The sequence below is a fragment of the Pithys albifrons genome, chromosome 1, assembly GCF_047495875.1.
Source record: "Pithys albifrons albifrons isolate INPA30051 chromosome 1, PitAlb_v1, whole genome shotgun sequence".
Lineage (NCBI taxonomy): Eukaryota > Metazoa > Chordata > Aves > Passeriformes > Thamnophilidae > Pithys > Pithys albifrons.
This window is the reverse complement of record NC_092458.1, coordinates 8,919,003-8,946,357: the sequence shown is the minus strand read 5'-3', so window position 1 is coordinate 8,946,357 and position 27,355 is coordinate 8,919,003. Positions and strand designations below refer to the sequence as shown.

The following is a 27,355-nucleotide window of genomic DNA, read 5'->3' as shown; positions in this document are numbered from 1 at the left end:
ATCTTCCATATTCTCTTATGTTTAATTGTATTTGCTAGGAAATGTCTGTGTCCAGTGAGGCTAGTTGTGTGCAAGACAGTTACTAAAGACAAGCTTTAAGGGGTGATGCAGGGAGTTGTGTTTTTGTATTATCATAAATACAGATTTCTTAACTAAAATTTTATTTGAAAGCCAAAGTGACAAGAGGGAACTTGGAATAGTAATGTTCTTTTTTTAAGGCTGAATTTATATCACAGTGAATTTAATGAAGTAATTAATTTTCATTGCTTTTATATTAGTCTTGATTTAGAAAAGTCCAACTACTTTCTTGAGTTTTTGCCCATGCTGTAGTACTGTACTGTCTTGCTTGTTACTGTGTTGTGTTTATTAATCAGACCATTGAACATTAAATTAGGAAGTTGACAATTCTGAAGGACCTTTATTTTAGAATAGAGATAATTACAGATACCATCAGCAAAATATGCCATTTCATGAATATTGTTTGCATAGTATACAAGAGCTGTAATATAGGAAGCTTCATCAAGTGAGGAGTGTAGGGTAAAGTAAGTGACTTTAAGGATTGTAACAAATTTAAGTTAAAAATGTCTTATGCACAAACCACAGAGAACACAAAATTGGCCTGCTGATCATGATTTTGTCTGGCTGAACTTGAGCTTATTCTGAATAAAATATTAATGTCTTCCCTCTGATTTGAATAGAAGAGTTTTACTCCCCTCAGTTTTTGAGAAGTTTTTGTGAAGGATTTCTGTGTTTAAAACTGCGTAACTTATTTCTTTGCTCAGCTGGACAAGAACAAAGTTAATGTTGAACAAGATGGAGAAAATAATGAGGACATAAATGGATGAATGGTTATTACATGATAGGATTCTGATGGGGTAACTTATTTTTGCATTTTTAGATTTTTAAATTTTTATGTCTGTCTCTAAGGTCTGAGCCCAGAGGGCACTTTACTGGGGTAAATCATACTTTCAAGTGTAGCTGTTGCTTTACAATTTATGTCAATAAATGGAACTTTTAAAAAATTATATTTTCTTATTTATCTAATCCTAGCTCTTTCAGGGATTGAGGAATGATTTACAGTCTGTTTTCATTCTGTTGCAGGTTGTTAAAAACTTAATTTTAATCCAAATACTCTTTTACAGAAAATTGTAGAGTTTAAAATGTACTTGACTGACCCTACCAGCCCCACAGAACTTTTTTGTGATCCCATGTGATTACTCTGTTCCATAAAAAAAAAAGTATTGGTTCACTGTAGAACAGCTTTGTAGGTTAAATGAGAGGATCTACTATTTCTTGTGTGGAACAGTGGTCAAGCTGCCTCCTTTGTGGGGAAGACCCTGGAGATGCAGATGTTCCCAAGAAGTGTGTGAGCCACAGGTGGGACCAGAGGGGTGATGGCTGGTAGCCGATTGCTCTTCCTGGTTCCCATGTGCCTGTTCCTGTTGTATCCGTGTTGGGAATGGTCACAGGCGATAAGTGCCCGATCCTCTAGCATTTAATTCCCTTAATCTCCAGAGGTGAGAAGCTCTGGCAACATGGATCTGTGGGAGGTAGGTGGAGGGACTGTGCCTCTGTGTGGGTGCAGAATGAAGCTAAATGTGAAGTGAGATGGAGCAAAATCTTGAATAAATAGTTTTGTTTAAAGGGGAAGGGAGGAGAGAGGAACAGTCCCCAAAGAGAAATGTGCAGGAAAGAAAAGGATAGAGAAAACATTAACTAGAAAATTAAATGGTTTAGGGAAAATGGGGGACAGGACGGTAAAAATATAGCTGTTGTGGACATATGACACAAAACAGAAAATAAATGTTTTGGGGTTGTTTTTTTTTTTAGTGCAGTTCACAAGTTTTCCTTAAAACGTGCTAAAATTCATGGATAGGACAGATACCATAAAAAACCCACCTCTAATGATGTTTTACTGGTTTGATTTGCAAGTGACCCATCAAATATGTTAGCACACCAGTGTCTTATATGGTCACACCTGTGAGTTTATAGTGCAGAAGCATTAATTACTTACTCCATCTCTTAATTACTTGGAAAGTACATGAATAATTTTGATGTTCTGTGTGATTGGCACATGAAACAGACCTGTGACAAGAGTGTGTGACAAGTGTGTGTCTGTGTATCACTTGCTGTGACCCACGAAGCTTTGCCTGTTGCGGAGGTTTCCAAAACTGTGAGAAAAAGGGTTATTCTGCCACTGGCAATACTTTCCACGGCAGGTCTACAAACCTGGTAACAAAATTATTATCAGGAGTCTAAAATATCTTTTTTGCCTTGCTGTTACCTTCTGAGGAGACATTAGGAAGAATTGTTGGAACAAATCCCTGGATCAATAGGTATTTTGAAACTACAGTTCTAGAGTCCTTCATTAAATTTATATTCTTGGCTACAGCTTTACAGTTTGATGGGTTTTTTGTAGACATAGTTGTATGAATTAATAAATCAAATCTCTTGGGAAACAGTTATTTCACAATCACCTTACTAATGCTGTTATCAGGAATGTAAATAAATGAAGTGTAAAGAACTGTATCAGTGTTATGGGATAACCAAGTACTAATTTCAGTGAACAAGAATGGAAGTTTTGTAGGAATGAGGTAAACAGAAACCAGCTTAGACACAAAACTTTTCTGTGGTCTGCCTTTGGCAACAGAAGCAGGAAAAGTATCTCAAAAAGCTCTCCAAAATAGTGTCAGAATGGAAGGGTGAAAATGGAAAATGCTGGCTTTGCTGAGGAACCAAAGCCTTAGGTAGTCGGGGGAACTAAAGAATAATTCATTCTATCAGCTTATCTTTTTTTGAATTGATTTCAGTTTTGCAGACCCTTTGCTCCCTGATAAAATGAATTGGTTGGTCTTTTGTTTAACTTGTTCTCTGAGCTGAGGACTCTTAAGCAGCGTAAACTGATGTAAATCTAACATGCAACCAGCCTCTCTCTTGATCCAAATATGCTGGAGCATCCACTGGGAAAATAGCAGATACATCAGCCAGACTCTGCTGAGGACCCATTTTTTTCCCAGTTTAAGTCCCTGGATGATCCCCACACAGTTGCAGGAGGGGTAATGGTGGGGAAACAGAATGGAAGCAAGAACCTGGATTTAGGCCATCTGGAACCAGGTCAGCCCTGGATTTAGGCTGAATTTGGTTAAGCCTGCATCCTTTTTGTGAGTTGGGAAACACAGGCTTCTTTCTCTGTTTTGGAATTAATGACCAAAAGAAGAGGAGCAACCAAACTCTTTTGATTATGGGTTGAGCGGTGTGTAAGCTTTTGACCTGAGACGAGGTCAGTCTCCTTTGGTAGGCAGGCAGTATCTAGTTTCACTTTGGCTATAAAGGTACAAAATAGCCCTTGACCCAGAGAAGCCACCCTTCTTTCAGGACACTGCCTATGCATGTATTCATTCAGAGGCAGAGGAAGGAGTACATTTTTTCCACCCAACTTGCCTGATATGATACCCTAACTAAGGTGATAGACCTAAAACCAAGACATCGGCCACATGTAAAGAGTGAATATTAGATAAATACCTGACATGGAAATGTTTCAGGAAGTGCAGTGTTATATGCTGCTGTTTCAGTATTGATTTATTTAAAAACAGACATCCAGAAACTCAGTGTATTATAGCAGTTTTCTTCAATACTGATAAACAAAGAGGACAAGTGACTGTCATTGGGTGAGCAGCTTGCTCTTAGGTTGCTCTGCTAGGTTGCTCTCCTATCCTAGTTTTAGTGTCCTCCACTGCTGCTATGCCTAATGGGCTAAAGACCTACTTTCCATAGGTTTGACTGTGCTGTCATAACTTGTATTTTTCCTTAGTCTCCTCTTCCTAGATCAAAGAAATAAAGGAGCTATTTGAATGGTTACTGTGATCAATATTTTTCACTACCACAAATAATGAAAGTGCTGAGGGTTTTGTGTCTGCTAGGGAGGCTGAAGGCAGAGTAGAAGTGCGGCCAGATAAGCTGGCATGACCAGTTCTCAGAGTCTACAATTACAGCCTGGTGTTTGTTTTAAAATATTAATCTACCTTCAGGTTGGAAAACCTGGGGTTTTATCTAGTGTAGTGTCATGTTAGTACTATCAGACCTTTGTGATTGCCAAAATGGGGCAGAAAAATGGTCCTGGGAGGTTTCCATGCAGGTAATCTATCTTTAAGTGTCAACATGCTAAGTAAAGAGTCATAAGTCATGCTAAGTAAAGAGCCTTATCTCTGTTTTTGTGGGAGTAACTAGTGCATGAAAATGCTGTCATTTACAGGAAGACATATAATATGGATACTTAAATTTGTTTTCCTGGTACCTGTATGGGCTTTCCACAGTGCCGTCTGTGGAATTTGCTTTAATTAAAGGGGCTTTGAGCAACCTGGTCTAAGGGAAGATGTCCCTGCTTATGGCTGACGGGTTGGATTGAGCTGATATTTAAGGTCCCTTCCAGTCCAACTATTCTATGATTCCGTAGTTCAGCCTGGTTTGAACATCATCAAATTGCTCTATAGCAAGAGAACCTGTGCAAGTCTCCAGTTTTCTCTGCTTTTGCACTGAGTGTGAACACTTGTTTTCACAGAGCAGGGGCAAGCAGCTTATCCAAGCTCTACAGCGTGGATCTGGAAGTGCAACATCTGTCTGTTTGCTACTCGGTCCCAGGGTACTTGCTTTTATTTTGGAAATGGACCTTCCCCTATATTAGTTTGCTTTGAGAGCTAACCAGTGATGCCATCACCAACAGCAAGAGCTGATCCTGTGCAGGAAGAAAGTTATTATATAATAGCCTAATAGTACAAACATTTCACCTGCCAATACCCATGAAAACTGATGAATATCTGTTAATACTGTGCTCTTTTACGATAGTGGCACTACAGAAGGCTGAAGCATGGGGTTTTTTTAATAAATTGTTATGAGTCCTTGAAAGTCGACTCACTTTCACTGGTAATTGTGCTCACATAAGCATGATTTCCTTCTAACAACAGGCCAAAGATCTTCTGCAGCAGCAGGTTTTTTATTAATATTTCATGAGTAGCTTAAGTTAGAATTTGCAGGATTAAAAAGAGGAAACTGGGTCAAATGCATATGGTGTAAGCATCTAACTTTAATGCTAGATTCATATATGTTGTATTTGAAAGCTGAAGGAGCAGTTTTTTGTGGGTTTTTTTAGTGTGGTGGTGTGATTTTTTTTGATTTGACTATTTTATGGAAAAATTATTTTTCCCTGTGGAATTTTGTGGACCAAATATCCCAGGAGACACATGGAGTTTCACAGTGTGTCCAGCCACTTCAGGAGTTGCTTTTCCAACAAGTCCAGTGCATTTCTGCACAGACACTATAATAACCTGAAGTTCAGACTAAAGGAAAGGAAGGTGCTTATTCTGCTGTTCCTTTCTACAGATCAGTTGCACGGAAGAGATGGAGAATGTAGTGACGACATCATGCTGTTATTGCAGTGGTCTTATAAACAGAACTAATGAAATGCAAGAAAAAGCTTCCTAATGACTGTGTTTTTTCAAATCCCTTTTATACCTGTGTTAGTGGCTCCCTTGCATAACTCCAGTTCTGTTCAGTTGTTCCAACTCTCTCTTTGGATTTGTGTGCAGTGATACTCGGCTTCATTTTGGTTCAAGAGATGATACAGAAGATTGAAAGAAACATCAGTATGTTATAAGCCTCTTTGAAGCTTATTTTTATTCTCATGTCAGAATTATCCTTAATGTTTGATATCTTTTTTCTTCATATTTTCAACCATGTAGACATTTTTAGATTTGGTGTATAAAATATATAAATGACAAACCTGTAACAAGGCTCGTAATGGTTTTTGTGGCTTTTAAAATTTGCATGGAAATAAAAAGTGTGTAAATATAGTTGCTTGCTTAGCATTATTGTGATAAAAGGCACTTCTAAGTTTATTATTGTTGGCGGTCTTTTGTTATACAAAAACACACCAGTGCAAGATGGACTGTCCGGGTGTCTTTGCCAGTGCAAGTGCTGAGAACTCAGGGCAACAGGAGCGTGGGGAGGGTAACCCACCTAAGGACTCTCACTAGTCCTGGTTGGTGTGTCTGTGCTAGCCTAGTCCTCCTCTCTGCAGCTGCCTTTGGAAGCCATCATCTACCCTGTACTTTTGTCTTATGATGAGTTTTAGGTGTTTTAAGAAAACAGAGAAATACAGTGGTTGGATACACATGATTATTACCCTCCCTTTGTGCTGGCTCAACTCGAAGCTGACATTGTGTTGTGTTAAAGGGGCCTGAACTAACCACTGGGTTTTGTCTTCCTCTTTCCTTTTATGTATTTCAAGTCAGTACTAACATGCAAATACAAAGCATAAAGCCAAAGAAATGGATTTCTTTCTGGTTAATTTAGGCTCTTTTCCTGTTAACTCCATGGCAGATGTTTTCTTTTTAGGGCTATACTCCATCACATAGTGTGTTTTATCTGAAGTGAATGCCAGTGTCTACATTAGATGTTAAAGTATCATTTTTAAAAAGGGCAATATTATTAATGACAAAAAGCAAAGTCCTGAGATCAAGTGGACTCTGTTTCTGGGTTTCTTTAACTGGAATTGGATTGCTACAGCTTTTATGGCTGACTGGCTTCTATCACAGCTTTTTATCATAACATTAGGGGTTTTACAGCAATTAAATCACTACTCATTCACTACTCACAAAGTTATTTCAAACAAGGTTATGCTCAATAAAGATCAAGTTTGGTTTCTCTTATTAAGTGTTGAATATTGCCTCTTCACTGGAAGGAATTACAATTTCTCATGGAAATTAATTCTGGTTTTATTTGGAATTAAATTACTGTTTGATTGTGGGTTTTTTAATTATCTTTTTTTTCCCCACTGTTCAGGGGTGAGGTCTGGCTGGCTGCCCCCTCCACCACCTGCACTGCCCCCTCGACCTTCTGTATCTCAGGTATGGACAAAGCTTTAGCACTTTGCTCTGTATTTTTCACTTGTTTATGTTAACATTGCAGTGGTTGGCAGTAGTTGGCTTGGACACAGCAGTTGTTCTTGCTTCCAAGTTCATGCAAATCTTCCGTTTGGTCTGTGGTTCCATCTCCTCCTTCATTGGTCTGGCTGGTCGGTATGTTGCAGCATCAAATTATAGACTAAGTAAATCTCTTTGTAGTGGAGCTGACATGCACCCACTAGACCTAACTGTAAATTAAAGGCTAACAAGGCTAGTCTGCTAAAAAGAGTTTCATGCCTGAAGGCATGGGTTTGATACATGCTATTTACCTGTTAAGCTTCAAATGCTCAGAGGACATCCGCTAAGGAAAACCTGGCCTGTAAGAAGGGCTGGTCTCTTCTCCCAGGCACTCAGCAATAGGACAAGGGGGCACGGTCTCAAGCTCTGCTAGGGGAAATTTAAGTTGGAGATCAGAAAAAAATTCTTTACCGAGAGAGTAATCAGGCATTGGAATGGGCTGCCCAGAGAGGTGGTGGATTCACCATCTCTAGAGATTTTTAAATGCAGATTGAACGTGGCGCTGAGTGCCATGATCTGGTAAATGGACTAGAGTTGGACCAAGGGCTGGACTTGATGATCTGGGAGGTCTTTTCCAACCCAATCGCTTCTATGATTCTATGATTCTGTATTTCACCTATGGGTTTAAAAAATGAATGCTGAAAGGAAGCGAATGCAGTGTCACATATGTTGTTAAGTTTCAAACCATTAGTGATGTGCCTTTATTTTGCTTTTAGAGCAAGTTTTTGGGTTTTGGTTTTTTTTTTATAGAGAATCATACAATCACGGTGCAACACAAATTGACAAAATCATCCATGTCTGCATCCAGATACTTCTTCATGTTTTAGGAAATGATGGATGATCAGCATCTTTTTTATGTTATTGGCTTTGTTAAGTCTCAGGCAGCAGCATGCTTCATATATTAGTCCTTTAAGTGAAGTGTGTAATAGAAAACAAGTCCACAGGGGAGTTGACAGCCCGTTACATATAAAAACTGGTGACACTCCTTCCTTGGGTCCAAAATGGTCATCACTTGAATTTTGGATCTACTCTTAAGAGTGTGCTGTTGAATACCTCCTACTGCACAGTGCTTATGATAGAATTGATCAAAGGGTTGTTGCCACTCCCAGCTCCACCAGCGGCTTTTTGCTCTCTTCCTCTTCCCAGCCCTTTTTGACACCTGAGCGCAGTTAGTTTCTGCCTTGGGGACTGTACAGCATTCTGGTTGAGCTTGCATGTTTTCCCCTAGTCAGTATGGCACACATGCCTTAAGGCACCCATCACATTCCTGCTTTGTCAAACACACCCTGGAGTGTGTGTTGCCCTCTGGCTTCCACTGCTGGGCAGCACAGCTCCCAACTTCCCAGTTATGTGCTTGCAGCAACTGCTGCTGCAACCTTTGCCAGTCCTCCTGCCACTGCTCCAGCTTCCCACAGCCCTGGCTCCGTGCAGTGCAAGACCTGTTACTGCTGTTGGGAAAAGCAGTAAATACAACAAATCCTGTTCTTAGAGAAAAAAACACTGGTTTCAAGCAAGGTTCTGTTAATTGTTCATTTCTTTTTGTCCTCTGATCAGTTTACATTTCCTTAGCAGGAGAGTGAGGTCCAGCAGCTTCCTTAGCAAATAGTGAACAAGCTGCTCATCCTGCACTGGGCTATGCAGAATATAGGACTTTTCTAAAATGATACCCACAAGAAGGTTCTCATGTGAAATTCTTGATCCTGTTCCCTCCAATACAAAAGTCTGGTTTCTACAAGGGGAATAAAGTTGCTTCTGTGTTGCTCAGTAATGAATATGCAACTGATGCTTTGCTAATACATATCGCTTATATTTACTCATTTAATTTCTGATTATATTTAAAGATATTAAATCAAGTATCTCATCCAAATACTATTATTGTGGTGTCTATCAAAAATATACATAAAACCAGTTCTTGAAAATGTAATAAACTTCACACTCACCACATTTTTAATTTTATCTCCAAGTGTGCCTTTCTGTGATACAGGTAACAGACACTAGGGGAGTATGTGTGATGGGGTCATAATTTAGCTGAGCTGACCCTTGCAAATAGCATGTAAGCCATAGTAAGCATATGGATTACATTAGTCCAGGGGGGCCCTTGATTTAAAGAGCATGAAGAAGTTGGAAGAAGGGATCTGCTTTCAAAGCTGAGGCAGGATCAAGAACTGAAAAAAGTCATGATGCTGAAATTGCACATTCAGCTTTTTCCAGTTTCAAGATTTACCAAACTCTTCTTAAATTTCTGTTTAAACTTATTTTTCAACAATGCTATTGAAAATCCAGTTTTATTATTGTAACATTTTGCTATATGCCTGAAGTTAAGCTCTGTGAATGACAAATGTAGCATGGAAGTGAGGTGAACCCTGCATATTTCAGGTGACTGTGAGCCTTATAAGCATGCTCATGGTCTGATTATTTTGGCTCAGCTTTGGAAATCAGTTGATGGAGGGGAAATTATTTCTTTCTGAGGATTACAGTTTTCCGTGGATGGTTGAGAAGCCTGAACCAGCTGGTTCCTTAGAGGGAGAGTAAAGGGCTCAGAGGATGTAAAGACTACAGTGCATAAAAATGAGGTACCAAGGGGTAGATATTAGATTTCAGTCGAGCAGAAGTCCTCCTGTGAGCTTAATCAATAACAATATAGAAATGGCACCTTGACTTTGGTCCTGTGTTGCAGATTTTTTAGTAGAATTTACTTCAGCCTTTAGAAAAACATTATTTTTCCTGTCAGAACCTCCAAGGTAATCCTCCTTGGTGAGTTACTGAATCACTGCTTATTCAGAGTGTGCCAAACATCTCTAGTTATATCACAAACTTATTAAATTATGTCCACATCCAACTCTGCCTCCGTAGGGTAGTCAGCTGAGTAACGAGAGGGAAGGACTGTATCTCTGGGTGAACAAAGCACAGGATAATTACTTAGAGCTAATGCTGCTGTGGCCTTGACCCCACAGCTCAGGGGATTCACAGGCATACTGTGGAAGGCTCTAGTCTTGGGATCCTGTGAGGACTTGGCCACTTTGTGGGGAAATAGCAGTGGGGCTGCCTCTGCTTTGGGTTGCTGCTGCCAGCCCATGCTGTTCCACACCTCTGGTGGACAGACACCTTTGCAGGTGGTGGCTGCATATTTTTTACTTCTATGACAGCTTTTAGAGTCGGTGGATTCAACTTGTGTTTCTTTGTTCTTGACAGCCCCTAAAAGACTATGGTAGCTCCTTCTCCTCGGAATATTTCTCCGTTGCCAGAGTCAGCATTTTACCAACTTTGTATCAGTCTGTAAACTGTATAAAAGTTTTCCTCAGAGCTTTCACTGGATGCTCCTCTGATGCAGTGATACTCTTATCTGAGGTCCCTATAGGGACTGTAAATAAACTTAATAAATAAAGATGAACAAAAGACAAGTTTAAATAATGTGAGTACACCATTATCTCCAATTAATGATCTTTTAACTCTAATTCCATACTTCTCTGCACTGCAAGCCATTTTGAATTGATGTTTCCAGTAAGACATTGTGAATTGCAGTATGAATTCATATTGCTTTCCTGTGAAAAAAAAAAAAAAGGAAAGTAATTCAAATTTTGTCTTGTTTCTGTAAATAGTGCTTGGAAAGATTATGTATGGAAACAGGCTTATACAAAGACTAGAAGGTTAGGGTTTTTTTGATAATGTGTTATTTTAAAGTGTTTTCCTTTTGTGTGTAAGCCTGTGTGTAACTTCGCTGACATCCTCTGTGATTCCTAGTAGCACATCACATTTCAGCAAGTTCGAGGTGGATGCTTGGATTTAAGGATGATTTTATCAGTTTTCCACTTTCTTTGGACTGTAAATATTTAATATGCTGCAGCCTGCTGTAAAGACACTGCCAATGCCTTACCTCTCTGCTAACTTCCCATGGCATGCTATAGTTATGGCTTTTCTGCCTTTTTTGTTAATTACTTTCACTCTTTATTTTTTTATAAAAAAAATTTAGATGTGTTTTTTCGGTCTTTCTCATCACCATCCCCTCACCTCAAGTGCTAGTGTATAGGACAAATAAGTCATAACTTGTTGTATTGCCTACTGTAGTTTATTTCTGAGCATGTAGAGAACAGGATTCAGTGGATTCGGTAAGTTTTCCTGATTCTGTGTTCCTAACTTGATACTAAACTTGAAGGCATCAAGGAGGAATGGCATAAAAGTGGCCCCAAAACTTTTGTGCAAATTCAGGGCTGTAGGGAGAAAATTTGAGTAACTTGGAGGTGCAAGAATCACAGTGGGAAGGCAATAGTTATGTGTAGCTGATTTGCAGTGACACAGATTTCAGATAGGAAATAACTTCGTGTGTTCATGAATAGTGTTCCACTGGAATGAAACGTTTATGCACATCTCATATAAGCCTCTGTTATTGTTTTTTTAATGGAAAACAAAATAATACTTTATTACTGTTGGCTTTTAAGACTACAGAAGTCATTTACCACAGCTCCCTTCTGTGGGAGATTTAGCAACATATTTATGTTAATAGGAATTATGGATGAACACTGTAGAGCAAATATAACTTTAGGATTTTATCCAACATCAGCTAACTATCTGCAATGTTAGCCAATTAGATCAACATTCCTTTATTTAAATTACTGTATTTCAGTACCTTCCTGTCCAGTAATGAAGGCGTATCTTCAATTCTGCCTGTGCAGTAAAAGGGGATTTGAAAACAGAGGGACTGGAAGAAAACTCTGTGTATCTTGGCTGAAAAAAATGATGTTCCTGGTCTCTTTTCCCAGAGTCAAAATTTTAAGCCTGTTGGTTTTGTAAATTCACTCTCGTTTGTGCTGGACTTTTGTTTCTGGAGACTTTGGGATGTTTTTATTCCCACTGGTTCCATGCTGGCAGTTTTGGCAGGCACTGAAGAAATTATGGTTGAAGGCAAAGCAGTTAAGTGGGGTAAGCAGGCAGCTGTTACCATTATCAAATTGAAATATCCTGAGTACAGTGCAACTCTGAAGATTAAAATCTCACTCTGTTACAGGAGCTCAGAATTCAACTGTCAGTTTAGTGGCCATCATTCCCATTAGATGTTACTGATTTGGTGAAATTCTGGAAATGAAGCACTAAGAGGGGTGATGGGTGGGTCACCCTGCCCAGTCACAGGCACCTAGTGGTGTTGGAAAGCGAAGATATTATTCTTTTCAACATATTGAATGTTCTGCTCTCCAAATGTTACTTGATACTTCATAATTCCATGAAGCTTTTTGGCCATTTATCATCCAGAAGTGCAAGTGAATACTGGGACCCAGTTCAAGAAGTTGTCTCTATCAACATGCCTTCACGTTCTGCTGAGTCCATGGAGAGCCACAAGTGTGGGATATGCTCAGGCGGGGTTCGTAACCATCATGCCCACACTGGTCTGTGGTGCTGAGGCCAAGAGGTGAGGAAAGACTTCTGTGTGTCCTGCTGAGGCCTCTCAGCCTCCTGAGCAGGATGGCCACATGCAGGGAGGGGGTCCAGGCATCCCTCCACTACCAGCATCTTTAGGTAAAGCAGAATTACCTGGAGGATGAGGTCAGGTTTGCTTATCTCTGTTACAGAATTTGGAGAAAATATTCAGCTCCCTAAGGCATTCCATTACTCTGTAAGATTATGTGAGGAATTTGAAGTGCTGACGGGACACCTTGAGTTTTACAGGAAGGAATGTTTTTGTTATATAAATAAAAATTACCCCCAAAAAAGTGAAGATTTTGCTTTTGGCATCATGCTGTTTGTATCTGATGGTATTCTCCCGAACAACCATTTTCTATTAAAGCAAAGTATACTTTTTAGCTTGTATTTGCAATTACTGTCTAAGAAGAGGGTGGGGGTTTTGATCATCTCCATGGTTTTGCCTGCAGAATAACATACATTGCATAAGCAGTGCAGTAGGTACTAAGGAAGCCTGTAACAGTAATGAAACTAAAAGTGTTCTGTAACATGAAAGATTTTGCCATCTGCCACTTAATATAATAGAATTGGGTTATCTTCCTCTCATGAAAATTATATATTAAATCTAAAAAGACCAGACAAAATGTATTGCGATTTAAGAAGTGGTGGAAAAGTAGCACTGTGAAAATTGAATTTGAGGAGTAGTTGATGTATGCTACAAAATTCTTTGTAAAGAGGGTTTTGGGAGAGTATCTTAATTAAAATGTGTTGTAATAACTTTTAATTTGGCTTCACATTTATCATAAAAACAACAATAAAAAGAAGCCAAGAACCCAGTGCCTGTATCTGTAGTGGAATTCACATACGCCTTTCTAGCTTATGCTAATCTGGTTTTGTGAAAGTCAAAGTATTAAAACAGATTGTTAATGCTTCCATCTGGGTCCTATTCTTTCATTGTGAATTAGCTGAACATTGCAGCAATTTGTTTGTATTTACTGCCTTTCTCCACAACCTTATCACCAGCCCTCAGATAGCTCAGGGAAAGGAAAAGCTTATCAAAACTTTCGGGCTGCACAGTGCTGAGAAAGCAGGCAGCATGCTGAGGCCCTGGCAGCTTGTTGCACTTACATTCCTGTGGGGTTTTTTCCTGTCTCACCATTTTCAGTTTTTGTAACAAGCAATAAAAAGAATTGAGGATTCAGTGTGAGATGCAGAAGTCTCACAGAAACTGGAACTGAGATGTCTCGACTTCTCAGAATTTGACTTTAAGCACAAAAATATGAATGTTTAGAAAGGAGCAAAAGACCTATTAAACGAACTTATGTAGAGATGATAGAAGATTGCAATGGGCACATACAGAGCTTTAAGCATATTTAGGATCCTACTTTTTCTTAAAGATAAGCTGTTCTCAATAATTTTTTGCAAAGCTAAGCAGTGGCACTATATATGTAATGATTATAGGCTAGTCTAGTGAATGCACAGAGATCATTTCACTTCTGTGAGCAGTGCCATTGACTGCAATGGGACTATTTCCATGTGTAAAGTTAGCCTGGAGCATAAGTGTGGGCAAAATTGAATTGGGAATAGACTGAATATATACTTCACCTCTTGCAAAAAATCTCTCAAGTAACAGGAATATGAAAGCTCTGTGTAGACCTGCTGTTCTGGAAGATCAGTTATGGATTGTCTTGAAACATGGGTGTAAAATCTACATCTAATCCAGTTTTGCAAACCAAAAGAACTGGAAATGTAAGCGAAGAACCAGTTGTTCTCTTACAAAAATCTTTCATTTGAGGCTTTCGAAGCACTTAGTGCTTAAGTGAGTGTTACAGTTTCTTTTAGAAAGGTGCTATTAAGTATCATCACTTGGAGCAATGAGATTATGAATGCCTGGTCAAGGCTCATTCCATGACATAATGAGCGTTTGCAATCCCTAATGCTCTCCTTAATGATGAGGAATTATCTGTCCTAATGCTCAGTGTTGGCTGTAGGCCACAGGTTGGGCTCTGGCTGTGGCCGCGGCACAGAAACTTTGTTGGTCAGTTTTACCTTTTGCCTGGAAGAATGAGAAGGCTATGGCTGTCCCTAGAAAATTCTAGGCTGTGCTGAGGAAAAAGTAAATACTGTCTGTTAGTAACTCTCTGGTCTCTGCAAAGACAGTCTCTTCAGGAGATTTGGAATATGACACAGTCTTACTCTTTTCTGTGATCACTTACTCTGCTTCCCAAATCAAAATACTCTTAGGCCTGGTCTGCAGACTCTATTTGCACTGCTGGTAGTACAAATGAGCAGGATATTCTTTGCTCACCTGCTGTAAGCCGGGGTGTGTTGCCAGTCAGCACAGCAGCACTCCCAGTGTCAGTAGCTTACTCTGTTCTGTGAGCATGAGTGAGACACCTCCATTGAAGCGCTTCTACACTACCATAACTGAAGTTTCCTTTGGAAGACAATGTATAATCTTTCAGTTTTATAAACCAATGGTGAAGTATTTAAATATAATTGTGCCAAGTTTCCAATATGTGGGAAAATTCCAAGACATTCTGTGATGGAGGGAGGTGGTTTATTGATGTGTTTCTGAATGAGAAATGAGTTGCCCAGAGACTATACTAAGCATGGTATTAAAAGGGTGAAGAGCTAAAGGGAACCCACCTCAGCTGCTCCTGTTGGATCACCTTTTCCTAGTACTCCACACTTCTTGGACCAGAGTAGTGCTCAGCCACATCACTCTGCCCAGTACTAAAAGGCTGCAAATACTGGCTTTCACCCCATGTCCAAATCACTGAAGGGGAGGAAATCTGTGAAGAATTCCTCTGGAAAAAAAAAAAAACAAAAAAAGTGGGAGTTATTTTTCCTTTAAAGTCTGCATAGGGGCAACAACTGTTCACAGCTGTATTTGTAAAGGTTCTCGGAGAGGACTGTTTGGGTCAGCTGCATCAGCAAACCATCTTTGCATTGATGCATGATATAGTTAACGAAAGCTTTTTGTCTGGGTTAAATGCTGTGTCTCTGAACAAAATCCCTGCAGCAGCACACTGATCATTTGTTACACTTGGGCACTTGTGTCAGAGTCATCACTCTGAGGAGTGGAGAGGTCTTTGTAGAGGAGAGCTTGTAACTCAGACGTGAGATAATTCATGCATCGAGCTGGTTTCTGCGTGACAGGGAAAGGGAACTTTGGGGAGGGTCGAGGCTCAGCACTCCAGTGGCAGCGTGCCCGTGGGGCAGGCTCAAATCTGCAGGCTCCTAGTGATGCAGGCACCTATTTTTTGTCACTCTCCTCCGAGCAGAGCTCTCAAAAATGGCCTGTCCCACGTGCCACTAGGTGGCACTTTAGGGACGTGGCAGTCAGTTGGATCGTTCATTATGCATAAGCTGCATCACCAGAATTAGTTCTTTTGTTTTCCCTTAATTTTTTTTTTTTTTGGTCAGATGTAACTATATTTTTACCAGCCCCTGCTCCACTGGCTGCTGAGCTTTGCCATCCTCACGTCCTGGCAGCAGGGAGCAGTGGCCAGCCCAGTGACACAGGCTCAGGCAGTGGGTACCGCAGCCCTGCAGCACAGCTGCCACAGCCACATCACAGCACTCAGCTCGCAAAAAATGTGTCTTGCATCTAGGAACGGTGATATCAAACTGTTGGAAATTTTGGCATCATCACTGCAATTTATATTTGCTTTTTACCAGGCTGCAAAGTTTGCCCTCTTTTTTTCTTCAGTTCCCTTCAGTGTAAAACAGTATTCTCCTGCAATAAAAGCATTAAAAAAAAAAAAAAGAAGAAGAGGGGGAAAAGAAGAAAGGGTGTTTCTGCTAAAGTTTGAGTTTTGGGGGTTTTTCTATTTTTCTTTCCCGTCCAGGCCCTTTAACTTATCATTATTTCAATTTTCCTCTCTATTTGCAACTGACGTTGTAGAGTACTGATCTATTCAGTTATATCTACAATGTTTGAACATATTGGTTCTTCAAAAGCTGCATTTTTATCCATACCTAAATAATATGGAGTTGGTCTCCTTTTGTTTTCTTATTTTTTTCCATTCTGTGAAATAAGTCAATATATTTTTGCTTCTGATGAGAGGTTAGTGTAGGCTCCAACAAGAGTGTGAGCAGCAGAAACTGGCTGCCTAGCCAAGTTAGTGAGGGTATGTCAAGCTCCCTGTCCAAGAAGGGTGATCAAGAGCTGTCTCTCATGTACCCTGTCACTGTTCTGGACTGTGCAGCAGTTATACCATGATGAATTTATAGTATGTATACTATGTGGCTCTCTAAAGGGCTGGGTTTACTCTTGCTGTCCTTAAATGAATGAATGAATGATTTGTCAAAGTGAAGCGGCCCAAATTTACCTTGTGGTTGTGTTTGTTATTTTAGCTTTGCTATCCCCAAATCATTCACGAAAGCCTTATGGTCTTTGCCAGGCTACTGTTACCACTGCTTAGAGCCTTCATTTCTCTCAAATGTAGAAAAAGTGGTTGTAGAAATCAGGGAGGTTATGGACTATCCACCTTGCTGATAAAGAAATGGTTTGTTGCATTCGATGGACTTATTTTTACAGACAGAAAAAATATTGCTTTTTAAATTTTTATTTCACATTCATTTGACCAGAAATCTACAGTTACAAAGGAAACCCTTCAATACATAAAAAGCTTTTCAGAATTCAGATGTTAGCATTCAGTAGTTAATCAAAATTGAAAAAAGTTAAGATATTAATAATCAGATACTGGAAAATTCCAGTGTGAGCTTTTTGGGGTTTTTTGTTGTTTTTTTTTTTTTTTTTTAACTATCAGGTAACACTACAGATGTAGCATAGTTAAAAGAGGCTGGGAGAGAAATTTAGTCAGGCAAAATACCTTTTCTTCACATGCATTTAAAAAAAATAAACTCAAAATTTCCCTCCTCTGTACACGTTTGACACCATATGGTTGGAGAACAGTAGTAACCTGACAGAACCACGTTTCCCCTGCACTTTCTGTACAGCTCTTACTGTGCCTGTTACGGAAGAAATGGAAAGTGGAATGAAAAAGTTCCCCTTACTAAATATACCAAATTCTGTTCTTTCTGTCATTTCTGTTTAGCTCACAGTTAAGCACTGGCAAACTTGTGACTGCTACAGAGCTTGATGGGCTTATGCAGAAACCTCTTGTCAACCACAAGTTTGGTTCTCCAGAGTGCAACAAGTTATTATGGCTAAAACCCTGGTCCCTTGGAAGTTTGAGGTTTGCCTGGAACTTGGCTTTTCACTTGTGTTGAAATGAGCCTTTTTTGAGGAGGGAGCAGGGTGGCAGGTTGCCCCTTCTGCCTGGGGGCCGTTGCCAGCGTGGCTCCAACTTGGCAGAAGCTGGGAAGGAGGAGAAGATGCTGTCTGTCAGTGCCAAGTGCCCTCAGCCTCCTTCTCCTGCCTGCCTGCCCTGTCTTGGACAGCCAACCCACACCCTCTGGACAGAAAACAGCAGCACTGTGTTTATACCACGTTTGTTGTTGTGTCCTTGAGGCAGCTCCAAATCCTGCCATCCTTCCCTCTGCTCTGCCCTTTCGAAAGATGCAGAAAGGTTTCACAAGTGGCAAAGCAAGGGATTTACCCTCTGTTTTAATTTGCTGCTCAGTCAGATGTGTTGGAGGAGGCTGTTTTGTTTTGCAGATGTGTAGACCTGGGTGGTGAGTGTTCATCTTGGTTTCTGTTTGAAACGTGAGAAGAGAGGAGGGAAGATTTATTTCTCTGCTTTTATGACTTGTGTTTTCAGTAACTTTGCTGGAATTTTGGGTATGATTCATGATTTCTCACTTCAGCCTTGCAAACTTCAAAGACAGAGTCTTATTCCAATGAATTTTCATCAGTTTCAGGTGATAATAAGGTGATAGGGCGCATTCATGATCTTTCTAACTTTTATCTACCCTCCTTAGTTTTTCTCTGAGTATCTAGGCCATATGGGTAACTAGAAGAAATTCGGTGTACTAGATTGTTTACATTCATCAGTTCCTAATGCTTCAAAAGACTTTATTCTGTTCTCCCAGCACAATAAAATGCAAGAAAATGGTTTCATTAAATATCTGCAAAAGACATATGTCATCCATTCAGCTGTCACCCTAGATCTCCATTTTCCCTACTGTGGAATTGTTAAAGTAACTTCTCTTTTGTGTGTAACATTTCCTTTCATTGACTTTATTGTATGTGACTGCTAGTCATTTTCTGGGTGTAGCAATGACTGATTTGTTGTTGCAGACAGAGCAACCATCTGAGGTTGATTTACATCCTCAGATGAATAGACCCTCATCGCAGGCAGAAGAAAACAGTTCAGCAAAAAAGGTGAGACTTGCACACATTGTACCATTATGGAGTGATTTGCCTTCATCAACAAATGTGGTTGTTTTAAGTTTTAAAGCAATTAAACAGAGGGTTAGGGTTATGTTTTCACATGTTTACTTTCTGTGGAGATCAAGACGCTGGAGAGAACTGGGATTGTGTGTGACATCAACTCAGATAAATCATTAAGAAAGCTCTTAGTACATACACATTGCTGCACGTGCTTTGAGGAGGCAGCTTGCCATTTATTTCAAATCGATAGGGGCTTGTGCAGCCTTAGGGAAGACAAAAAAGGGTTTGATTGGACTTGACCTCTGTCTCCCTGTAGTTCTTCCAAATTTTGATGCACTTCTTGGTTTCAGTTGTTGAGGATTTAATTTTGATGTAAACACACCTGTTTGCTAGAGGTCAAGATCTCCACTGAATATACATAGACTGGGAAAGATTTGCTCAAGATGTGCAGTTTCTAATATGTTTTTGAATGAACATATCATTGTAATAAAGTAAGCACTGAAATTGCAATGGCACTCTTCAAAGGGCCTTGCTTATGGATGGACTGCCCTTAGCAGTGGCTGTGAGCATTTCCCCTCTCCTGATGATGCTTTCACCACCTCTGTTCACCAGCCCCAGCCAGAAGAGGTTTTGATAGGGGGCAGATGCAGACCCTCTTGCCTCTGGCCCCTCCTGCAGCCAGGGAACACCTGCAAGATCTTTGCTTAGCCCAGCCAAGAACTGTTTTCCATGGCTATGTGTAGTGTGTACCTTGCCCACAGAGCACCATCACCCTTCTTGCTCTAACAGGGGGACACAGACAAATGTCCAGTATCATTATTTTCTGTATGTATAGGGCTTTCTGGGCAGTGTCCTTGCTCTTCCTGTGCTCATCACAAGCTGCTTCTAGCCTTGTCCTGCTTTTTCCTTGCTCTGCTTTGTAGCCCTGCTGGGGAAATGAAGTTCTTGTGGTCCACCTGCTTCATGCTCACCCACATCCCACCTGGATCCCTAGAATGCAGCAAAGCCTCAGGCTGTGGGGTGTGGAAGGCAGGTTGTTGTTGCAGTGCTGACCCACTTTCCAAAGCCTTGTGCAGCAGCAGCCAGCCAAAGATCCCCTGCAGAGGGATCTGCTTTTAGGTTTGGATCATTGCTTACAGCATTGTGTTTGCAATAGCTGAGGGATTTATCCAGTGGATTTGAGCCGTTTTAAGGTAGACTGGGATAGTGTGTTTGGCATCCTAGCAGTTTATAGTTGTAGAAGGCAGACACAAGTTCCTCACTTTGCAGGGACCTCTGCATGTGCTTAGGATTTCAGAGTGTGTTATTACCACAGAGACCTGTGCAGTCATGATGTGCTAATGTTTGGATCAGAATATGTAATAATATTTTTAGATTCGTTTTTTCAATAATGACAGAACTATTTTTTAATGTTGAAACCCCTTTTTTCCTTCTAATGCAAATTCTTTTAATAATTGCAGTCCCTCTAATAGTAATGATTGATGGTCTTATGTTGGTTTCCTTTAGTATCAGTCATAGTAGTCTCTTCTTGTGAGTCAGGCTGCTTATTAGAATGTTGAGTTTCTTCTTTATGATTGCCATGTCATTAAATATTTCCTCATTTATTTTTTTCTTATTTTATTAACATTAGGTCAAAATGTAGTAATGCACATAGTCTAGCCCAGGAAAATGTGCGATAATAAAATTTTATCTCTGGTTTTGTCTCTGATGCCAAAAAAACCTTTCTCAAGTCCCTTCAGCTTTTTGAGTCTCAACTTTCTCATTCATGAAATGAGGCAGTAATAGTTATATCCCTTGTAAAACAGATCTAGTATAAAATACACTGAAAAGGATATTTCTTCCCATTGAAGTCATAAAAATCCAAGACTCTGTTTTACCCAGAAAAGCCAGACTGTTTATTTGATGTAACTTATCAAGAGAAATAACCAGCCTTAGATGCTTCCAACATGTTAATTTTGCATGGAAAATTTTATATATTTGTATTTCTAAGCTATCTTCAGTGTTGTTTCATGTAAGGGAGGAGGGGAGAGAGACTCCATGCCAGATGTGTGAGGCAGTAAGTTGGGATGCAAGTGATTGATTATTCATTCTTACCAACTGAGCTTAATCAAAATTAAATCTTGCTTTGATTTTAATGCTTTTGGGTCAAGTGGGGGCTGGTATGTGTATTTATATGCCTTCTTTCACCTCTGCCCATTGCACACCGAGCTATACAATCCAGTTCTGAAGAGCCTGTCATCCAGATGAAGGCAAAACACCAGTATAATCATTTAATTAATTAAGTGATTGCAGGAGTTATTGTCCCTTTTTCAAAGTCAGAAACTTGAGAAGCTATTACCAAATTTGAATTAAGCTCTGTACCTCTTTAAATTATGAAATCTTAGTCCAGCTGTCAGCAATTTATGTGTCACAAGTATTCCCCAGCCTACTGATGGGACACATATGGCCTAACTTAACGTTGCTGTGCTTTTTCCTTTCAGGAGGTGGTTCTTACGCAGCCGCCCTCCAAACCTGCCCGCAGGAAGCTCCGAACAGAGGCACAAGGGCTGGACACCCCTGAGGTTTCTCCCACTATAAATGTGACTTCTTCCCTGCCAGCAGCCAAGGCTCATCTCCCAGTTCAAAAGTAAAAACCTGTACTAAGCATGCCAAACCGTACCATGAGATCTGATGTGGCAGGGTTTGCGCTTTGCATAATTTTGTGCTTGATAGTTCTGGTTTTGAGAATGTTTCACAAGATACAGGTCTCTGAAATCTACATTGGTCTTGTCAAATGTAGACTAAGTTTGTAGTCACTGTTGGTGGTATTTGATTGATAGATAACCTTTTCAGAGGTGTGCTACTTCTGTACCTGGTGGACATCACTGAAGAACAAGCCTAGCACTTCAGCCAGCATATCTTACACAACTCCTTTTTAATGTGAGGGTGTGTGTTTTTGCCTTGCACATGTCTTCTGGAATTTTGCTCATTCATAAATGTCCAGGAAACTGAGCCATGAAATGCTTGATGTTGATCATATCTGTGTGATATTTGTTCATTGTAAGGCAGGTTGGAAACAATCTTGCCACCAGTGTGAGCTAAGCCATACACCACTTGTGATAATCCAGTAATGGCCAAACCAACATGTGTTGTTTGCTCTCATAAATACAGCTGTCAAAGCTGTCAGCACCAAAGACTTGTATGAGTATTTAGTAGTGGTGGAGAAGGGACTGTACAAATGGTAAGCAAAGGTACTCGAAGCACTATTGGATCTCTGCATCTCCCTCAACTGAGTGTGCAAACATTATACCCTGCTGTCACCCAGAGCCTTGCAAAAACATCTGATTCAGCTTGAAAAAAAACGAAGCTGCCCAAAGCAATTGAGCATTTCTTGGCAAACTGTTTATAAGTAGACTGAATCTGTGCTGCATAATTGGAGATTAGAATAAGTAATAAGACTTCTAGGATGCTCTTAAAGTGCTATTTTGTGCTTTGGGAGTGCATATTCCATAGTGGTTCAAAGATAGAAGCATTTGTTAACATCTCAATCCCGTTTTGTCTGTATGTTTCCTAAAATGTTTAAATGGCCACGGACATATATTGCCCTGGTTTTATTTTTTTCCTATCATCTATTACTTTATAGCCTGTGGAGAGTAGTTTGAAGCAAAATAGTGAAGCAGAAAGCTGACAGTTCACTGGAAGATAACAGCATAAAGTCCTGTTGCTGTGCTGCGATAAAGATTCTGTTGCAAAGATCAGTGCCATCAGCTCTGTTAAGAGAGAAGAGCTAATGGGGACTGTGTGCCACTGTGGACTGTATTTAAATAGGGCATCTGTTTTAGATCAAATTTGGCATTAAAGAGCTCTTCTTGCCTCATGTAAAACTTTAAAGTAATCTGTTTGGAAATAGGTTTGGATATTCAGCCAGAATTTTCTGTATTTTCTTTCCTTTTTCCTATTGTTATCTCTGTTTCTTGGATGGTCCTTATGCACAGAGCTGTCTCTTTCTGTACCTCTCTGCCTAGCTGTCGTTTCCTGCAGATCAGTTACCACAGGCTATGAAGTAATAATAAGAGAGAAATCCTTTATTTAAGCAGCAGAAGAGATAAAGAAAGTCCATAAGCCCTCTCTCTGTTCCTGTTGTGATATCAGATGGTTCTGGTGGAAATTACTGCTTTGAGTGAAAGACATTAATTTTTGAAGGAAAGAAACATCAGAATCAGCAATGCTCCCAAAAATGTGAGACAGCATTTTCATATCAATGTCCTTTCTTTCCTTATAGAATGATTTTTGTATTTTACATTAGCCACTCCTGACTCTTTAAACTCTACAAGTGTCTGAAAACAGCTAATGCAAAGATGCAGCAATAACTACAGCTATGCAGGGATTATTCTTAAGCTCAGTGAGCGTGCAGTGGCTTTGAAATAATCGAGACAGCCTAAAATGTTTCTGTCATTCGGGTTAACAAGTGTGACCATTTTATTTTCAAAAACTCTGCCTGATTCAGCCATCTAATTTCAGTGTTACGTTTTTCTTTTCTCAAATCTGTAGTTTGTACCTTGTCTTTGAAGCATAGTCCAGAGTGTGTAGGCTACAGTCACGCAAAATGGATGGCTGGTCTTCTGGCATCAGCCACTGTTGAGGCTCTTAATTGAAATGTTTTGTGTCTCTGTGTCTGGCAGACAGTCTTCCAAGCAGAAAAGGGCTATTCAGACTGCTATACGGAAAAACAAAGAAGCCAATGCTGTGCTCGCCAGGTTGAACAGTGAGCTCCAGCAGCAGCTGAAGGTAAGGAATGCATTGCAAATCAGTGACAAAGCTCCCTGCAATCAGTTATGTGTCACCTCAAGCAGAGAATCTTGTTCATCTTCTCAGATGAGACCCTGCTTTCAAGAAGGGAATAGCTGTGCTGTGTATGGGTGTGGGATGATGCTTTCTGTGAAAAATAGCAACCTATGACCCTACAGTTCCTGGCAAAGTCTAAAGGATGAACTTTGCCTTTCTTAAAAGTTTAATAATGTGATGGTGTCAGTCGGTGCAGAAGAGCAACTCAAGCCAAGCTTTCTTGTTTTCTGATCAGTTCTGCTACATAACTGTCTCTTTCAGTCAGGTGTTTGAGACACATGGACTGACTGAACCATGCTTTACATTAACATCTAACACTGATTTTTAATATCTGCTGACTTGTCCTTTAATGTGTTCTCAAGGGGCTGTTTTCTTACACATACCAGTTCTTACTTTTCTGTTGTCTTAGTCCAAAAGTAGTACAGACTTCAGGTTTTTATCTGCTACATCTTTTTCTTCTTCGCATTTTGTGAACACACTTGTCTGGAAAGAGCAGTGAACCTGCAGATGCACTTTTTTCAGTCAAGGTGGAATTTGATTGCATGTTCAACTTTGCTTAATGTAATTTCTTAACTGCTTTTCAGGGATCTCCCAAGAGAGATTCAGGGCGGTGCTGTCTACTGGATCAGAGGAAAATATAGGACTGTAATTGAAATAAGCATATAGATGAAAGCTTGTAATAACAGCACATTGCCATCATTCCTTTCCTCAGGTCTTACCTGCTTCCATCTTCAGCAGGCCAGGGCTGTTACCTGTGTTTTACAGCAGGAAAAGACATAGCTTTGCCTAAGTTCACACAAGAACAGAAAACTGAACTTGTCATTTAAGTTGTATTGCTGCCTGGAAGCTTTCTGATGGAGCAGGGCTCTGCTGTTTTTATGGAGACCAGAAGACTTTATGGGTACTGCTCAGGCACATCTTGTGCTGAGATGTGGAGGGTTCATGTGCACTGTCATGCTGGGGCTCTGAGCCTCTCCAAATGGGGAACCAAGGCCTGGAGGAGTCCTAGTTCAGGCCAGCTCCCACACTGGCAGGGAGCTGGGTGCCCCTCAATACAGGGGCAGCCTTGAGACAAGAAGAGCTTTCCCAATATCACTGGTACCCAAAGCCTTCACACTTAGTTTCTGACCGAGATTGATGATCTTTCTGCTGCAGCAGCCACAGAGGTAGGTTGCAAAGTTTAAGTCTTGTTCATTTCCCAAAAGAAGGAGGTTGCTTGTAGAACAAAAATTATCAAAAAGCATTTTTTCAGGAAACCTAATTTCAAAATAGGCTGATTTTCTTCAGTAAAAATGGCCAATTTTGGCTATCTTTGCTGCAGCCCCAGCTGTTCCACTGCCCAGTGGATGACTGCTCCTCTCTGTGATTGCCCAAGCATGTGTTTAAACCTCTGTGCTGCCCTACTGTGAGGAGGAGGCAGCAGACAACTGTGCAGGGTGGGTTGTACGGCATTGGTGTGTTTTGAGAGACCACAAGGAGAATTACTCAAGACAGCTGAGCCCTGAGCCTCGAGTCAATGGCAGTGATTTGCCTGTCTGCTCTTCACCAGAGCAAGGTGATTCATGCGAGCATCCCAAAAGTTACGACTCTCTCCCTTCTGCAGGAGGTTCACAAGGAACGAATTGCCTTGGAAACACAGCTGGAGCAACTACGTCCTGTCACTGTCCTGTGAGTTCCCGCACCGCCATGCAGCAGCAAGAGCAGAGCACCGTGTCCCAGCAGCCTTGCAAGGAGAGGAGCTTGGTGTGGCTGAGCAGGGTTTGTGCCAAGGCAGTGGGGAGGTCCAGCCTTATCTGGTCTCTTCACCCCACTACATACATTTGCCTTTGCAGGTGCGGAAGGCACAGAAAACGAGTATCTGACTGCCAGATATCTCTGAGTGGGAGATGCTTTGCCTTCTTTCCTCCCTATTCCTAGCCTAATGTATAAATGCAGTTTATCACTGAAATGAATAACCTAGAGTATTTTATTTATGTAAAGAATTTCTGATTTATATGCATTTTGGCAGCACCTCCTGCCCTGATCATTAAAAGGTACATCATTCCTGAATTCTTGCTTAAATTGAAAACTCATCTGCTGTGATGTGCTTCTGGATGTTACTGATTCCTGTAGAATTGTATCATGCTAGAGTACCCATGGGTTTAACATACTATAGGAATAAAACTCTCAAGATGTACAGAATCTTTATCCTCAATCACATGTCAAATAATTATTTTCTTAGTACTGTTTATTATGCAATCACGAATGTATTTTAATGCTAGAGAAAACTTGTATTTTAGAAGTTCAAATCATATGAGAGGAAGTAAAAAATACTAAAATTTAATTATTTTGGAAATTAGGAAAAAATATCTTTTTTTTAGCTACAGTTGTTTTGTATCACCAGTGTTTGATCCTTTGCTTGCAACTGCCAGTGTCTCTGCATTCTTTTGGCGTGTTTGAGATCATTGGTTTATAGGTTTTTCTGCTTTTTTTTGTAACCAACTGTATTTCTAACTACAGGTTAAAATGCATTCAGGGCATTTTTATAAAAGTTATTCTATGTACGTTTTGTGTTACTCTGCTTTGTTGTCTTAGTAGATGCTGGTATTTTTTTAAGGATGTATACAAGAACTGTATTTCCAAAAGAACAAAGATAGCATAAGTGCTATGCATGAGGCTATAAAATGTGTGGTGGAAATAATTGCCTTTTACAACAGGCTTTCACTAAGGTTCCTTCACACATCAGTGGAGATGCTACTGATAGGATAGAGCTGCTAATGCCCATCTATTTTCTAAATGAAGAAGCAAAGATTAATTTTTAACCTGCGTTTGATCCAAGGCCAACTGAATTCTGTGGGCATTTTTCCATGAATGCAGTGATCGGTGGCTTTGATTTCAGTTCTTGCAGTGGAACCTGGCTGACTAATGTTGCTTTATTTTTTCAGGCAATAGTCTTAGATTGGATAACCTCAGACATAATGTCAGCCCTGCTTTCACCATGGGTATGGTGTGCTTCACTGCAAGGGAATGTCACCTACCTGCTAGCCACCTTAAACATGATGCTGCACATGTTTCATGTCCTGTTGCTCAGTGACTTAAGTGTATGTGTTTGTCATGCAGAAACAGTGCAAAAATTTTGTCACTGTTGTTGGTGTAATGCTTTCTCCCTGCAGCTACTGGAGGGCCCTGGGGCTGAGAGGAAGGAGAAGTAGGTTTGAAGCAGTTGGGTAGCCTCTTTTCAGGGTGTATCATGGAAAGGCTGCCTTGGCATTATCAGAGGGCAACAGAGCAGCCAAAAGTTTTGTTGAGAGACAAGAAAGACATCAATGGGAAATAGTCTGTTTTATCTATAAGGAGTGTGGATGTGGGACTTGAATCTAGAAGTCTGAAGGTGAAAGTAGTCATTTGCAGAATTGTTACTGAAAGTCTGTATTTGTGATACATTAGTTTTGATTCAACTAAACATCACTATGTCAACAAGCAACAACTGTTTTCTCTGGATTTGGGACTTCTCTTGTGTGACTATTGCATAGCTGAGGTCAGGCAGTCATTCCTGGTCAGTGACAAAATGTGAGGAATGCAAACTTTTCTGGGAAGCTGCAAAAGAGCCACTGCCCTCTTGCTAGTAGTGGTATTTTTCCAAATTTATCATCATTTATTTAATTTGTTCATAATAGCACTGAGTCAGTCTGGAGATTTAAGGAGGCTAAAGGCTCGCTCTGTTTTTTAGTTCTTACATTATCATTTGGTTCATAAGCCCTTATTATTTCATAGAAAATAATTGTATGGCACACTTATTTTTTATTTTATAGGTGATACTTTAAGGAAAGCTTTTCAATTATTACAAAGAAATGTGCACACTGCATTTTTAAGGCAGCAG

At 40.2% G+C, this 27,355-nt stretch overlaps 1 protein-coding gene across 3 annotated transcripts in view; it reads left to right on the top strand.

Moving 5' to 3' along the window:
- Positions 1-26,039, top strand: part of REPS2 (RALBP1 associated Eps domain containing 2) — a 94,613-nt gene extending 68,574 nt beyond the window's left edge. For all 3 annotated transcript variants that reach the window (XM_071556712.1, XM_071556622.1, XM_071556806.1), the window contains exons 14-18: positions 6,838-6,902; positions 18,580-18,663; positions 21,153-21,298; positions 23,334-23,439; positions 25,100-26,039. In XM_071556712.1, the coding sequence (XP_071412813.1) occupies positions 6,838-6,902; positions 18,580-18,663; positions 21,153-21,298; positions 23,334-23,439; positions 25,100-25,168 (470 nt within the window). In that variant the 3' untranslated portion in view covers positions 25,169-26,039. The remainder of the gene's footprint in view (positions 1-6,837; positions 6,903-18,579; positions 18,664-21,152; positions 21,299-23,333; positions 23,440-25,099) is intronic.
- The last annotated feature ends 1,316 nt before the right edge of the window (positions 26,040-27,355 follow it).